The 16827-nt window shown below is 35.0% G+C and overlaps 1 protein-coding gene across 1 annotated transcript; it reads left to right on the top strand.

The window, feature by feature from the left end:
- The first annotated feature begins 9845 nt into the window (after positions 1–9845).
- Positions 9846–10401, top strand: LOC116745899 (proteasome maturation protein-like). Its single transcript, XM_032617029.1, has one exon. The coding sequence runs from the start codon at positions 9867–9869 to the stop codon at positions 10290–10292; it is 426 nt and encodes a 141-aa protein (XP_032472920.1). The 5' UTR covers positions 9846–9866; the 3' UTR covers positions 10293–10401.
- The last annotated feature ends 6426 nt before the right edge of the window (positions 10402–16827 follow it).

Here is a 16827-nt window from a genome sequence, read left to right as displayed (position 1 = left end):
TGGGAAAATTCTGGAAACAACTGGAATGTTCAAAACAAGGAGAATTAATAAACATATTGCAGTATAATACGTTATAATGGAATACTAGTCTGCAATGTAAGTTTAAAAAAAGACAAGAGGCTCCAAATTGAGTCACTTGCATAAGTCCAAAACACCAAACCGAGACTTATTAACATTATTAGTTTTGGCCTCTCCCAGGAGTGGAATTTTAAACTTGTCAATCTGGCATTACCTAATCAAAACTAATGAGGTAATCTACCTGATAGACCCCCCACCCCCGCTGTCCCCTAAATGAAAGTGACCTCGCCACAATCTACACTTTGCTAGTAACTTCCTTATCCCACCCATTTCTGCCTATAAAATTCTCCTCACTTTGTACAGCTCCTTGAATCTCCTTTCTATTTGTTACATTGCATGCTGCCCAATTCATGGATTGTTGAATAAATTCAATAAGATCTTTAAAATTAATGTACAGCAGCACAAATTAATTTTAAAAATATAATGCTGAACGAAAAAAAAAAGTTTTACACCAACGAGTACCTGCCATACAACTGCATTTATGTGAAGTTTTAGAATAGGAAAAACAAATTCATGATGACAGAAATTAAATCAGTGAATGCTTCTAGTCATGTTGGAGTGGTGGTGACAGACTGAATAAAGGGGCACAAATAAAGTTTCTCTGATTATGGAAATATTGTAAATCATGATTTGAGGTGATGGTTAGAGGGGAATATACATTAGCAAAATCTCAGTAAGCTCTGCCTTAAGATATACACATTTTATCATATGTAAATTCAATAGAAAGTATTAAGAGTAATTTTTTTTTTTTAAGTAGGAAGACATGATAAGAAACTCAATCAAATCTGAATAGAACTAAATTTCTCAACTATCTGCCCAGGACCTCAAACCTCTGAACTAACGTATAGTTTAAGAAATGTGTTATAGTAATTTTGTGAACCATTAACTATTATTGGCGGTGAATTTCTGTTAATTCATTTCAACAAGCACTTACTGAGTTCCTACTCTGAGAAAGACACTAAAGGATAATGGTGAAACAGAGACAAAATAAGATTCCCTATCATCAAGCAATTGTCTAACAGGGTTTGAGAAACTCCAGAAAGAACTATTTCAAGGGCTATTTAAAAATATTAAATTTAGCTAGGACAGGTGACAAAGTCATAATCATTATAGCAAAACCTAATATAGTATCTGAGATATCAGGCAGGAGGAACTTGTAAAAGCAAATGTTATTAAATAGTAGTTAAGATACCACTTTAAGACAAAATTAGGAAAAGATATATATAAAACTGAGCTTCTTACTCCTATTTGAGTCCTTCAACCTATCCAAAAACTGATATTTTATTTTATTATTGTTATTATTATTATTATTTTTTTGCGGTACGCAGACCTCTCTCACTGTTGTGGCCTCTCCCGTTGTGAAGCACAGGCTCCGGACGCGCAGGCTCAGCGGCCATGGCTCACGGGCCCAGCCCCTCCGCGGCATGTGGGATCTTCCCGGATCGGAGCACGAACCCGTGTGCCCTGCATTGGCAGGTGGATTCTCAACCACTGTGGCACCAGGGAAGACCAAAAAACTGATATTTTAAAACAGGTATGAGGTTGGAGGCAACTCACTAAATACTCTTGAGGCTTTCTGTTGTCATAACTACTAAAGTAGATGCTGGGAAAGAGAGATGTAACTTTCTAGGTAAATTTGTAGGTAAGTGGGGATTTAAGTGTTCTCTGTGGTGGACTTTTATTTTCTTTCTAAGTAGTAAATCAAAATATACAATGACAATAATAACAATACCTTAAAACAGTGTAGTGATTAAGAGACTTAGAATCCTGGCTCTGCCACTTACTAGCTGTGATCAAGTCATTAAGCCTTAACTTCTCATCTGAAAATGGAAATAATTTAGAGTATCTACATCATAGAGTGTTTCTGAGAATAAAGTATGTACTTTATATAAAATACATAGAAATTCCACAGGGTACAAACATTCAATAAATGTTTATTATTATACTTAAAGAACCATAAAGCCCTTTTGCATACTGCCTAGCATTTGGTGACAACTTAATATACATTCTTATAATAATATTCATTATCTTAAATTTCACTTTAATTAATAATTATTATTATTTTAACCTCAGCACTGCCTATGATGTCTGGTAATACAAATATGCATTCAATAAATAAGCAAAAACACACATTAAAAAAAGAAGTTGAAATTGTCATGTGGCCTGACTTTTTTTTAGAGAAAATCAACACATTTCAAAATAAATTCTGGGGATATAATTAAATGCTCTGCAAATGACATATAGAGTAATGTGAAATAAAAACAAAGACATTTTGTGTGGTAAGGAAAAGGGAAAATTTCTCATGCAAAATGATCTGAATTGATCCAGAAGGATAATGGAATAGAGAATCTTTTTAAAGAGCAAAATCAATACCCTGATAAGAGATTTTAACTTATTTATAGTGAGAAAATTGACAGAAAATAAACTAAAAGATATGTGATAGTCTTGGAAAGCAAATCAGGACTTGTCAAAGGAAGAGAATATCAATAATTGAACTTGTAACAAAATGACTTCTCATTTCTTCCCGTACATTTTAATTTAGAGCAAAATGACATAAGGAAGTCAACAGAATGCCAAAAACAGTGTAAGAAGTAGCAATGTCAAGGATGTAAAAGCAAAACATGGTATGTAAGGTTTGTTTGATGCCAGTTTATTCAGTTTCCGTTATTGATCTTTGTCTGCCAGTCACCAATCTACATCTTTTCTGTTTGCCAACTGATTCCTGCAAACCATGTGTACAAACACACACACACACACACACACACACACACACACACTTGAATAGAATATGAAACCAACTCAGTTGAAGGGATAAACCATAACAGAGATCTGGAAACCACTTTATGGACAACAGTGCTGTGAGAAAAACGGCAAGTTGTCTCCCTTTGGGAAAGCAACTGCTCTGGAGGCTGCCAGGAGACTGTGTCCTGGCTATTAGATTTGACAGCTGTGTTCCTGGAGAAATTTTCAAAATGTTTTCAGAGGCATGAAATGTTATACAAACTTATGACATTGTAAGTGTTAGTGAACGGGAGCACAGAATTCCCTCGGAAGTATGGGATTTGAGGACAAAAGTCTGCACTGGAATGCTATGTCACTTAATAGCTGAATGACTGGAATAAAAGTGCCCAACATATTTAATTTCACAGGCATTGTTTCTTCTTCCATAAAATAAGGCTATTCATTTTACGTGAAAGAATTCTTGGGAGTTTTAAATACTATAAAACTCTGGCTCAGTACTCTACCCATACATGTTCCACATACGTTATCATAGAGAGAATGATTTTTTGCAATACTTTCCCAAAGAAGCCTATTACCATTTTTTGTTAGAATTTATACCTTTTTAAAATTACTCTTTTTTTCTACTATTTTGCACAGAACACACAAGGGAGAGAATACCAAAGAAAGTGTAAAGGGAAGGAAAGGAAAGAGGATGAGCAAGAGAAGAATGTTTCTGGGTAGCCAGGATACACATAGCTGCCTAGTCTTTAGGTATAGCATGAAGACTTCTGCAGCTCCGGACCTTTGAACACTGTGGAATGGTTACTCTGCATTTAATGAATGCAAAGATGGCTCTTAATAACACTTAAGTGTTTTGCATAGTTGAATGATATTATTTATATGTTAGTTATTTTTTCCATTCCTTCTCCCTCCTCCATTTCCACTCCTTTTCAGATGTTCCACTCTGTGCTCCTTATCTTGGAAAAGGATAGTCACAATATAAACTATAAAAAAAGACTAGTAGGCTCTAACTTTTAAATTCCAAATGTTTAAACATTTATAGACCAGAGACTACACAAATGTTTGGGGAAAACAAGAGGGAGAAAAAAAGACCTTTCCACAGAGTTTTACTAAATATCACCCATTACTATTCAGATTGAAAAAAGGATTTCTTCAGTGTTAGAAAAGGGAGAAAAAATGGAGAAGAGGTAATGAAAGTTTCATAGGCCTAAGAGAGGGAGCAAGAGACTAGAGAGGTTTAGGGAACTTAAAAGCTGAGAAGATTTAGAACCTGCTTGTGGGCCCTGGGTCTTCCCTAGGTAGGCAACAAGATCCTAGCTATATCCAGACTCATAGACAGTATTTTAAGTCAGTTTTACATGAAGAAAGGGAATTTCTTAATTGGAATATGCATGGTCCTGGATTAATAGATATCTCAGTAGACAATGTCTTAGCAGATCAGTTGATGACAAGGTAGGTACTAACATCCTGAGAAGCTTGATCCTATGTGAGATTCCTTTCCCAGGACACTTGCACAAAAAGAGGGAAAGGGGCAGGTAAGATTAAGTAATTGAGACAAATGTTTTGTCACTTCAGTCCATTAGGGCTTGAAATAGAAATGAAGGTAAATTTCTTGAACTTCAGAGTCTGTGAATTGAGATTCATACCTACTGATTTTTTATTGTGATAATATATATATAACAAAATGTATTAACATAAAATTTATGTTAATAATTAACATAAAATTTCAACCATTTTAATTGTATTAAGTACATTCACACTTTTGTGCAACCATCACTATCATCCTCCTTCAGAACTTTTTCAAATTCTCCAACTAAAATTTTGATCTATTGGACACAAACTTTTAATTTCCACCTCCCTTTAGTCCCTAGCAACCCCCATTCTATTTTCTGTTCCTATGAGTCTGAATACTCTAGGTACTTAATATGAGTGGAATCATACAATATTTGTCCTTTTGTGACTGGTTCATTTCACTTAGCATAATGTTGTCAAGGTTCATCCATGTTGTAGCATGTGTCAGAATTTCCTTGCTTTTTAAAGGCTGAATAATAGTCTATTGTATTCTATTCTATTGTAATAATATGATATATCCATTCATGATATCCATTCATGATATCCATTCATGTGTTGATGGACACTTGTGTTGCTTCCACTTTTTGACTATTATGTCTTGATTTTCTTAATCTATAGGGAGAAACAATGACTTTTGTCTTCCAGAAATATATTTGCATTTAGCATTTGTTGTATTTTTTCCTATTTGCTCCCTCTTTATGGTTTCAGGTCTTTTATAATCCATCATTATCCTTTAAAGTCTTGGAGAGATGGTTGAATCAGTAATCAGCTATGTTTAATTATAAGTTAATGGTATTGATTTTAATTTCAAAGGTCTAATTAACTTTCTTCAACTTTTCCCTTACAACTGTCTTTTTTTATGATGATGATTTTTTTTTTTTTTTTTGCAGTACACGGGCCTCTCACTGTTGTGGCCTCTCCCGTTGTGGAGCACAGGCTCCGGACGCGCAGGCTCAGCGGGCCCATGGGCCCAGCTGCTCTGCGGCATGTGGGATCCTCCCGGAACAGGGCACGAACCCGTGTCCCCTGCATCGGCAGGCGGACTCTCAACCACTGCGCCACCAGGGAAGCCCGATGATGATGGTTTTTAAATCAAAGGACACTTAAGGTGAAACCTGACATTAAATAGTGGCTCCTGGTTATTAAAGAGCAGCTTTATTACTCCTTCATCCCCACCCTTCTCTCCCCCACATTTTTAGATCTAAAGAACCAAAGGGAAGTTGGAGGAAAAATGGAAATTAGTGTTTGTTGATTTGCTCTTAGTTCATTTGATCAGTGGCAAAAGGAAACATGATAGGTCAAAAAAAGCTATGGCTTAAGACAAATGTGTGTAAAACAGGGAATTCTGATATGAACACTGTCCTCGGGCTTGTTTCATTCTGTTGTGACTTTCTAAGTGTTCTTATCCACTGCATTCGGAGTATTTGTAATAGGGTTGTGAGAGTTATGAATGTGAATTACCAGTGTTGGGTCCTCTGCTAGGGAGTAAGACTTATACTTCTTGCTATCTCTGGGACTACTCTTCCCTTTTACTATGTACTTTGACACAAAGTTCTTATTTAATCCTCCAGTAACACATTTTAATTACATTTCTGCTATGGTCTAAATGTTTGATTCTCCCCAAAATTCACATGTTGAAATTCAAAATCCTAAGGTGATGGTATTAGGAGGTGGCGTTTAAGGGAGGTGATTTGACCATGAGGGTAGAATCCTCATGAATGTGATTAGTGCCTTTATAAAAGAGACCTGAGATGCTCCCTTGCTGCTTCCATCATGTGAGGACACCGTGAAAAGACAACCATCTAAGGGGTGGTTCCTCACCAGACACCAAATCTACCAGCCCTTGGCCTCGGACTTCCCAGCCTTCAGAACTCTGAGAAATAATTTACTACTGTTTATAAGACATTCAGTCTATGGTATTCTGTTATAGCAGCCTGAACAAATTAAAACAATTTCTAACAATTATCTTGGATGATTTTATAAATGAAAGCTCATGTTTATTTTTTTTGGATAAAGTTTAAAATGATTTTTTAATACTTAAAAATAAACAATGTTGATAGATTTTTAAATGAATTTGGGGGTAACTCACAACTTTACATTATTGAGCCTTTCCTTGTAGGAATATGATCCTTCTCTTCATGTCTTAAAATCTTCCTTTGTGTTCTTCAGAAGAGTTTAGAGATGTAAGGTAAACTCTGTATTTCTTAACTTTATAACTAGGTAATTTTGATGTTGTTGATGTTGGGAGTAACACCTTTGCTTAACCATCACTGCATGTTGATAATATGGCAAGCACTGTACTAAGCAACTTAACAGTATTAATTTATTTAATTCTCACAACAATTTTGTAAGTTAAGTAAGAGCTATGTGGAAACTGATTTAAAGACTATGGAAATGACACTTAAAATATGGAATTAGCCAAAGTCATGCAGCAAGCATATGGCAAAGCTAGGATATAAAACTAATTTTAAATATTTCCACATCACACTATATTTTTTATCATTATACTATTTTATTCTGCCCCCTTGATTTAAGGAAACGCACACACAAACACACACTGAGTTTTAACTAACAGACTACAATATCTTCCATGAGATAATCCTAACTTCATAGGACATGTTGATATAGGAACTGTTTGTAGATATATTTTTTTTTCTTTTGGCCATGCCACGTGGCTTGTGGGATCATACTTCCCTGACCAGGGATTGAACCTGGGCCACAGCAGTGAATGCACTGAGTCCTAACCATTGAACCACCAGGGAATTCCCAGTTTGTAGATATTGTTTAGAAAATAATTAGTCTGACAGAGTTAGCCTTATAAACCTCATAGTTAATTGACTATGAACCTTTCTCATTTAACAATTTGGGTGATTTGGGGTGGGGGTGGATAAAGTGATGGCACTGATCATACTTATCTAAATTATAGTTCTTACCCTGGAAATTCCCATAGATGTATGTTAAAAAAAATTATAGTATCCAAAATGATTTAAGTGTTCTACATAATAATTAGTAATCATAAAATAATCATAAATAAAATAATCATAAATAGGGTTCCACTGCTGTAAAATTTTGAAGGAATGTCTTTTGTAGGTTTACATTGCTATCTTTGTCATTTGGACAGAAAGAAGGAAAGAACTAAATTATTTTGTATTTATAATGCTTACTGCAGTAATAAAGAATACAACTATCAAAATCCAACTAACTTCTCTGCTTTTAAGTTCCCACAAAACCTTATAGAAAGGTTGCAGAATACAAGGTTAATATACAAAAGCCAATTGTTTCTCTATATACCAAAAAAAAACCAAGTGGAATTTGAAATTAAAAACACAATATCATTTACATTAGCATTCTTGAAAATGAAATAGGTGTAAATCTAACAAAATATGTATAAGATTTTTTGAGGAAAACAACACTTGACTCTAATGAATAAAATCAAAGAAGAACTTAAATAAATGGAGAGAAAGGACATCAAAGATAGAGCTGAATAAGACATCCTTGTTCATGCCCCCCCCAACAGCAACAAAAATTTGGCATCAGGCTTCCCTGGTGGCGCAGTGGTTGTAAGTCCACCTGCTGATGCAGGGGACACGGGTTTGTGCCCCAGTCCAGGAAGATCCCACATGCCGTGGAGCGGCTGGGCCTGTGAGCCATGGCCACTGAGCTTGTGCATCTGGAGCCTGTGCTCCGCAATGGGAGAGGCCACAGCAGTGAGAGGCCCGCTTACCGAAAAAAAAAAAAGTATCTATTCACAGACTAAAGTGTCTTTGTGGGAGCTGCAGGATCCAGCACCATATGTCAGGGGATCCAGCAGGAGCCTCACCCACCTGCACATTGAGTAATAGGCTTATAGACCTTGGTTCTACCTGTTGACCATGAAGTGGTACGTGAACTAGCTCCAGATTCTCTAAGCCATGGTCCAAGAGCCCTGGAGAACCCTGCCTCAGACAATCACCTACAGAAAAAAAGAGCCTTTCTGGAAGTCTAGGTTTCCAATGGAGAAGTTTCAGCACACTGTTGCAGCAAACAAGTATGAGTTTAGATACATTGGAGATGGTTAGAAGAAAAGTTTGACTTTACCCACATCAAACTTTTTCCAAGGTGGCACAGTTCAGGGATAAGAGAGAGCTTTTCAGCTCATAATTTTTCCGAATTCAATACCTCACTTTCAACAATGAACAACTCATCAAGACAGAAAAATCAATAAGGAAATGTTGGACTTGAACTATACTTTGGATCAAATTAACCTAACAGATATAAACAGAACATTACATCCAACAGAGGCATATGATAGGACACAAAACAAGTCTTTCTTTTAATTGAAGTAGAGTTGATGTACAGCATAATATGTTACAAGTGTACAACATAATGATTCAAAATTTTTAAAGGTTATATTCTGTTTATTGTTACTATAAAATGTTGACTATATTTCCTATATTGTATAATATACACTTGTAGCTTATTTAATACATAATAGTTTGTACCTATTAATCCCTTACCTCAACATTGTTTCTCCCCACTTCACTCTTCCCACTGGTAACCACTAGTTTGTTTCCTACATCTGTGAGTCTGCTTCTTTTTTGTTATCTTTCCTAGTTTGTTGTATTTTTTAGATTTCACATATAAGTGATATCATACAGTATTTGTATTTCTGTCTGACTTATTTCACTTAGCATAATGCTCTCCAAGTTTATTCATGTTGCTGCAAATGGCAAAATTTCATTCTTTCTTATGGCTGATTAGTGTTCCACGGCATTTTTCTGAGAATTAGAACCAATAATTTTAAAATTTGTTTGGAAACACAAAATACCCCAAATAGTCAAAACAATCCTGAGAAAGAAGAATAGAGCTGGAGTATTCATACTCCCTGACTTCAAACTATACTACAAAGCTACAGTAACCAAAGCAGTATGGTACTGGAGCAAAGCTGGGTACATAGATGAATGAAACAGACTAGAGAGTCTAGAAATAAACCCACACACTTATGGTTCATTAATCTACAACAAAGGAGGCAAGAATATACAATGGAGAAAAGACAGTCTCTTCAAAAAGTGGTGTTGAGAAAGTTGGACACCTACAGGTAAATGAATAAATTAGAACTTTTTTTCACACTAAAACTCATTTTATAAGGCCAGCATAATCTTGATATTAAAGTCAGATAAGGACAATACAAGAAAACTACAGGCCAATATACTTGATGAATGTAGTTGCAAAAATTCTCAATAAGATATTAGTCAGCCAAATTCAAAAGTGAATTAAAAGAATTATATACCATGATTGAGTAGGATTTATCCCAGGGATGCAAGGATGGCTCAATATACACAAATCAATAAATATAATACACTAAATTAATAGAATGAGAGATAAAAAAATATATGATTATTTCAATAAATGCATAAAAATCATTTCATAAAATTCAACCTCTTTTCCTGATTAAAAACTCTCAACAGAGAAGCTGTTCGCAGAGTGAGTTGAAGATGAATGCCAGAGGACTTGGATCTCAGCTAAAGGACAGTATTCCAGTTACTGAACTTTCAGCAAGTGGACCTTTTGAAAGTCATGATCTTCTTCGAAAAGGTTTTTCTTATGTGAAAAATGAACTTTTGCCCAGTCATCCTCTTGAATTATCAGAAAAAAATTTCCAGCTCAACCAAGATAAAATGAACTTTTCCACACTGAGAAACATCCAGGGTCTATTTGCTCCGTTAAAACTACAAATGGAATTCAAGGCAGTGCAGCAGGTCCAGCATCTTCCATTTCTTCCAAGCTCAAACCTTTCATTGGATATTTTGAGGGGTAATGATGAGACTATTGGATTTGAAGATATTCTTAATGACCCATCACAAAGTGAACTAATGGGAGAACCACATTTGATGGTTGAATATAAACTCGGTTTACTGTAATGCAGCGTGCTGTTCATGGAAATAGAGGGGCTGCATCTTGTTTATAGTCGTTTTTTACTATAATTTGACGTGCACAACATTAAAATTACTGACACATGAGAAAAAAAAACTCTCAACAAATTGAGGGGAGAAGGAAAATAATTCAGCTTAATAAAGGCTGAATATGGCAACTGACTAATATCATACTCAATGGTGAAAGGTTAAATCTTTTTCTCTGAGATCAGGGAAAATACAAGGATGATACCAGACCTCTTGTATTCAACATAGTACCAGAAGTCCTAGCCAGAGCAATTAGGCAAGAAAAATAAATAAAACACATCTGAATTGGAAAAAAAGAAATGAAATTGTCTTTGCCTGCAGATGGTATGATCTTATATATAGAAACCCTAAAGATTCCACCAGAAAAATGAGTACTAATAAATTTTAAAATTTCAGGATGGAAAATCAATTTATAGAAATCAGTTGCATTTCTATACACTAACAGTAAAATAACGGAAAAAGAAAAAGACACAAATAAATGGAAATAAATATAACTTGTGTTCATGAATTGGAAGAAACAATATTGTTAAAATTATTGTTAAAATATTGTTAAAACATTTAATAAGATTGTTAAAATACTACCCAAAACCATCTATAGATTCAATGCAATACTTATCAAAAAGTCCAGTGTTATTTTTCACAGAAACAGAAAAAAAAAAACCTAAAATTTGTGTGGAACCACAAAAGACCCTGCATGGCCAAAGCAACATGAAAGAAAGACAAAGCTGAAGGCATCACAGTTCCTTTCAAATGATATTATAAAACTGTACCATTTGAAACACGGTGGTACTGGCATAAAAAGACAAATAGACCAATGGAACAGAATGGAGAGCTCAGAAATAAACTCTCGTATATAGTCAAGTAATATTTGACAGTGGAGTCAAGTTTACTCAATGGGGAAAGGATAGTCTCTTCAATAAGTGGTGTAGATAAAAGTGGATAATCACATACAAAATAATAAAATTAAATCCCTACCTTATGACACTAAAATATTAATTTTCAGTAAAGATCTCAGTATAAGACTTAAGAGTGTAAAACTTCTAGAATAAAAAAGGGAGAAATCTCCTTGACTTTGGTATTGGCAATGAGTCTTTGAGATATGGTACCAAAATAAGGCAACATAAACAAAATAAACAAGAGGGACTATATCAAACTAAAGAAAACAAAACAAAAACAAACAAACAAAAAAAACAATCTACACAAACAACCAAGAAGAAAAAAGGCAACCTATGAATGGGAGAAAATATTTGCAAAGCATGTATCTGCAAACAGATATCAAAAATGTATCCAAAATATATATGGAACTCATGTAACTCAAATCCAAATAAAATAACCTGATTTTAAAATGCCATAGGGGGCTTCCCTGGTGGCACAGTGGTTGGGGGTCCACCTGCCAATGCAGGGGACATGGGTTTGGGCCCTCGTCTGGAAAGATCCCACATGCCACGGAGCATCTAAGCCCGTGCCCCACAACTACTGATCCTGTGATCTGGAGCCCATTAGCCACAATTGCTGAGCCTGCGTGCCATAACTACTGAAGCCCATGTGCCAGGATCCTGTGCTCCACAACAAGAGAAGCCACCGCAATGAGAGGCCCACACACCTCAATGAAGAGTGGCCCCCACTTGCCTCAACTAGAGAAGACCCATGTGCAGCAATGAAGGCTCAATGTGCCAAAAATAAATAAATTTTAAATGCCAGAGGAAATGAATAGCCATTTTTCCCAAAGAATACATACAAATTGCCCAGATTTGAAAAATTACTCAACATCATTAATCATCAGGGAAATGCAAATCAAAAACACATTGAGATATTACCTCTCACTTGTTAGAATAGCTACTTTAAAAAGGCAAGTGATAATAAGTGTTGGTTAGGATGTGGTGAAAAAGGAACCCTTGTGCATCAGTAATGGAAATGCAAAATTTTACAACACTATGGAAAACTGTATGGAGGTTCCTCAAAAAATTAAAAATAGAACTATCATATAATGCAGCTAAAAGTGTTCTGTATCCCAATTCAGTTTTCAGTGTGTGTGTGTGTGTGTGTGTGTGTGTGTGTGTGTGTGTGTGTGTGTTTGTAGGAGTTTACACCAAGTGGTTCTCCTATACCAGCTGGGTGTCCTACAATTCAATTTAATTCTGACACTACCTATCAAGAGATATCATCAGATTCCACTGGTTAAGGGCTCAGTCTCACAGACTGCCCTCCACTTTAGATGCCAATCACAAGACCAAATTGTTACCTGTGCTCCTGACCAACTGGTTACCAATTGGAGGGTCCCACAACCCTTCTTTGGGTTTGATTAATTTACTAGAGTGGCTCAGAGGAATCGGGAAATCCACTAGATTACTGATTTATTACAAAAAAAAATTATTAAAGAATGTGAATCAATACCCAAATGAAGAGAACAAAGGAGCTTCTCTCCTCATGGAGTTTGTGGCCTACATGACGTGATGATAATGTGAAAGACTTCTGCTTCCCTAAGTTGGAAGCTCTTTAAACCCCCTCCTTTGATCTTTTATGGAACCAAAAGTAAATACAAATACTTATTTTATGCACTTAAAATATCACTGGTGGAACTCCACAAGTTTTAGCAATTGCCGAAATAAGTTCCCTAGCCAATTTCCAATTCAACATACAGTATTTCTGGAAAGAATTAAGTATGATAATTATGCTGCCCACATATTATCCTTTAGTGTTTACAATAACCAAGGAAAAATTGATGCAAGATAATAAATACAGATATTTTCTTCTTAAGACATGTCTCTCTAAGAGAGACATTATGGACATCAGCTACAAATTAGTATATCCATTTAAAGCTAAAATTAAAATTAAAAACTAGTAGGTAGCAAATGGAGTTTTGTGCCACACAGACTGTAACTGCAGAAATAAGTACCTTCTAACAATGAGGACTTTCCCATTTAGGGAAAATAATTTTGAATTTTTTTTTTCCTTTATTTGATACAGCAATGTTGTCATGACCTTCATCCACTTTGGGAGTTTGGTAATATTTTCTTATGTCTTCTCTCCATGGGAATAAATGATTCTAAACTTGAAATCTCAGTACCTATGTGAAAAATAACTTTATAAATACTTCAAACACTTACATTTGTACCAAAAAATGTTCTAATATGAATAAAAAAAGCATTCCCTTTCAAACACAGAAATGCATAACTAGAAACCAGATAACAGGAGTCCTACACACACAGTTCACTGTCAATTCTCAGAAGTATTTTACCTAATCTTCAATGGCACTATAATTATATATGTTTCTTATTAGGTTTTGCCTAACTAACTTGGCGTTTCTATAGCTGTTTACTAGTAAATCTAAGTATTTGTTTATTCAGCTATAATCTTTGATATATGACAATCATCAATATTAATACAAATATTTTAAACCAATTTTATGCATTTATACATTCATTTCACAAACATTCCTTGAACAACCATTATTTGTCAGACACTTCCCTTGGCCCAGGAGATATTAAGAAAAGTTACACCTGATATCCTCTGCCCTTAAAATATAATTTTGGAAAAGAAAACAAACAAGAAAACATATTTTAATTCAAAGCAGTATGTCTGTTGTGAGAGCATGCTGTTAGGACTATATTGTGTGTATGTCTGCATGTGTGTGTCTGTGTGTGTGTGTATGTGTGTGTTTTGACATAATGTAAGTTCATTGTCTTAATTTGGGTTGCCTCCAAAACAGATGCTAAGCAGGGATTTGGGTTCAAGTACTTTATTAAAGAGGTAATCACAGGAAGTCCTCTAAATGATTGATTTATACAGGAACTCTATTCAGTGGTCTGTACAGTAGGACTAAAGCAATGGTTCTCAAATGTTAAGAGTACCTCAGTTTGAGGGCTTATCGTACAGATGGCTGGGCCCCACACTCAGAGCTTCTCATTCAGCAAGTCTGCCGTGGAGTACAAGGACTTGCATTTTCATAAATTCCTACCTGATGATGAGGATGGGGAGGGGGTCTCAAGCCATTTTAGGAACCAATGGCTTAGTAGGTGTGAGCAGGGCACAATAGCATAAGCTATATTCACACATATTCAAATACTTTTGATATCCTTATTCTATCTAAACATCACAATTTTCTCATGCTTTCAACCATTTATTTCATCAACAATTGAACTTGTATAAGTTTCAGTCACACATAAACTTGGAAAGGCCTTGTGCTCTTATTAACTAGTCTTTAACCAGGTGATTAAATCCAGGTGGTTAATTAGAAAATATGTGACTGGTACAATACACTTATTTTATTTTAATATGGGGGGAGGAGATTCTTGTAGCTATAAACTAAATGTTCATCTTTGATTTGAAGGAGCAGGGTGCAAAGGTTACATTTATTGCACAAAAAAATGTCCTTTGGAATAATAGCTTTTGGGTCCTAGATCAGGATGTGTGAGGAGAGAAAGCATGTGCATGTGTATTGACGATATACATGAATATCAAGAATAACTATACTGTGTTTATATATATTTGATAAAATTCTTCCAAGCATGAAATCAGAATTCTTCTCTGCATCAAGCAAAGTATTTCCACAAGGTTCATGGAGTTGGAATAAAAACAAAAGTCTCATAAATCAGTTTGGTAAAATAATTATGTATATATTAATATTTTACTGCTTTTGAATAAAGAATGTTTTGTGGAGAAATCTTTTATTCAGTTCTTGCCTGTGTCTACACTACAGGTAAAAAATCCATTTATGAAGGGAATTTTTAAAACAAAATGAGTGTTTGTATTTATGTGGGGAACGTGGTAACAAAGGAATGTACTTAACTGCAGTATGCTATTTGTTTTCACAAAACACACATGCAATTTTCTATTCTGACTGTACATTCAAATCCATGTAAAGAGGGCACTTTATTTTCCAAGGGCACTGAGTAGAATAATGTAAACTGACTGAAAAGAGAGAAACTTTACTACTGCATATACTCTGGGCCTTTAAAGGCACCAGAATTAGGAAAGCTAAGTGATAATATCAGCTACATAAATTGTTCATTTTAATATATAATTCTAGATGGTAAGCATCTGAGACAATTGTACTAAGTCTCTCCACTGAATATTTAGTTATTTCAATAAAATTGAGATGTGCAAAGGAACAACATATGATAAATAAAACCTCTGTGCAAGGATGCCCTGATTGTAAACATAAAAGTGTTGTAGCCCTTAAAGTTCATAGGCGAAGAAACTAAAGAGTAAAATTAATCTTCTCTTATTAGAGGCATTTAAATAATGCAATTTAAGTATCTAGCCTGAAAAAAGGTAATTAAATACTTCTTTAGGGTCAACATATACATATTAAATAAAACTTTCTTCCCTGAATCTTATTTTTAAATCTAATTTTGCTTACATGACTGATTCTCTTTCTTTTTGCTGAAATCCCAGTTATTTCAGTGCTCTAGTTTTCAACTAGGTATTATATTCCAATTCAGTTCCATGCTTCAAACCCTGTATTCTTTAAGAGAAGGCTTTGTGATTTGCCACGACTTTTCTGGTTTTACGAGGATTCAACTTAAGCCAGGTTTTAAAAAAACAGCTGTATAGGGAATGTCACTGATCCTTCATTAAATATTGAGAATTTACAGCCAGAAAATGGGGGGAGTATGGGGAGAAGAAGCAAAACTTGTGATTTAACACACAGATTCATTCAACAATTGCCAACCCCTTTTTTACCCCAGTTGCTGTGAAGCACCTTTAGTGTGTGTCATTTCATTCATTTCAGACAGCAGCATTCTGAGATTGTTGTTATCTCCTCATAGTACGCTCATTAACATGTTCATACCTGTTCAAACTGCCTCCTCTCTTGAAAGCTGTTTTACATGCATCCTACCTCCACTGCAAGTGCTCTTAGCCTGAAAAAAGCTCAAACTTCAAGACCAATTGCAAATGTCCTTTTCATTATAAAACGTTCTTATGTTTTCTACTTCCCAATATGAAACATTCTCTACTCTCTGTGCTCAGTGAACATTGTTTACAGGTTCAAATCTATATTAGAGTGCTTGTCACTTTGATTATAGTTTATAGCATATGTACCTGCTCCTCCACAAAGTCTATGAAATATTGGGAAGAATGCAAAAAACCTGTTCTTATTTTTTATTAGTCAATACAGTAAAAAATGTTTCCATGGGCTACCTTCTTCTTTGTAATTCAGTTCTGCTCAGTTCAAACAATATTTATTAAGTACATAATGTTGCCTTATAAATTGAGATAATCCTCAAGAATTCAAAGATGGATTAATATTTTGAATTTATGATAAGAGTGGCAGTTACGTATGCAGGTTATTTCATACAACAGAAATATGTTGTGGAGTTTTCCTGAGCAAGAAGTGTTATTTAGCCTAACACAAAAAAATATGGTAGATTCTGGATTGGAAGAGGATCGGTCTTTTATCAAGCCTAAGTATCAGGAGACATAGGAATGAAAAAAAGGGTTACTCTTGGTAGAATATGGGCCTGAGCCTAGACAATCTTCTGAACCCAGAAAG

The sequence above is a fragment of the Phocoena sinus genome, chromosome 20, assembly GCF_008692025.1.
Source record: "Phocoena sinus isolate mPhoSin1 chromosome 20, mPhoSin1.pri, whole genome shotgun sequence".
In the NCBI taxonomy this organism is placed as follows: domain Eukaryota; kingdom Metazoa; phylum Chordata; class Mammalia; order Artiodactyla; family Phocoenidae; genus Phocoena; species Phocoena sinus.
The sequence above is the reverse complement of the archived record's forward strand: the minus strand, read 5'-3'. Positions and strand labels throughout refer to the sequence as shown.

What these genes read in the sequence shown, in the direction of transcription:
- LOC116745899 (XM_032617029.1), top strand. Translation starts at nt 9,867, where the DNA reads ATGAATGCCAGAGGACTTGGATCTCAGCTAAAGGACAGTATTCCAGTT.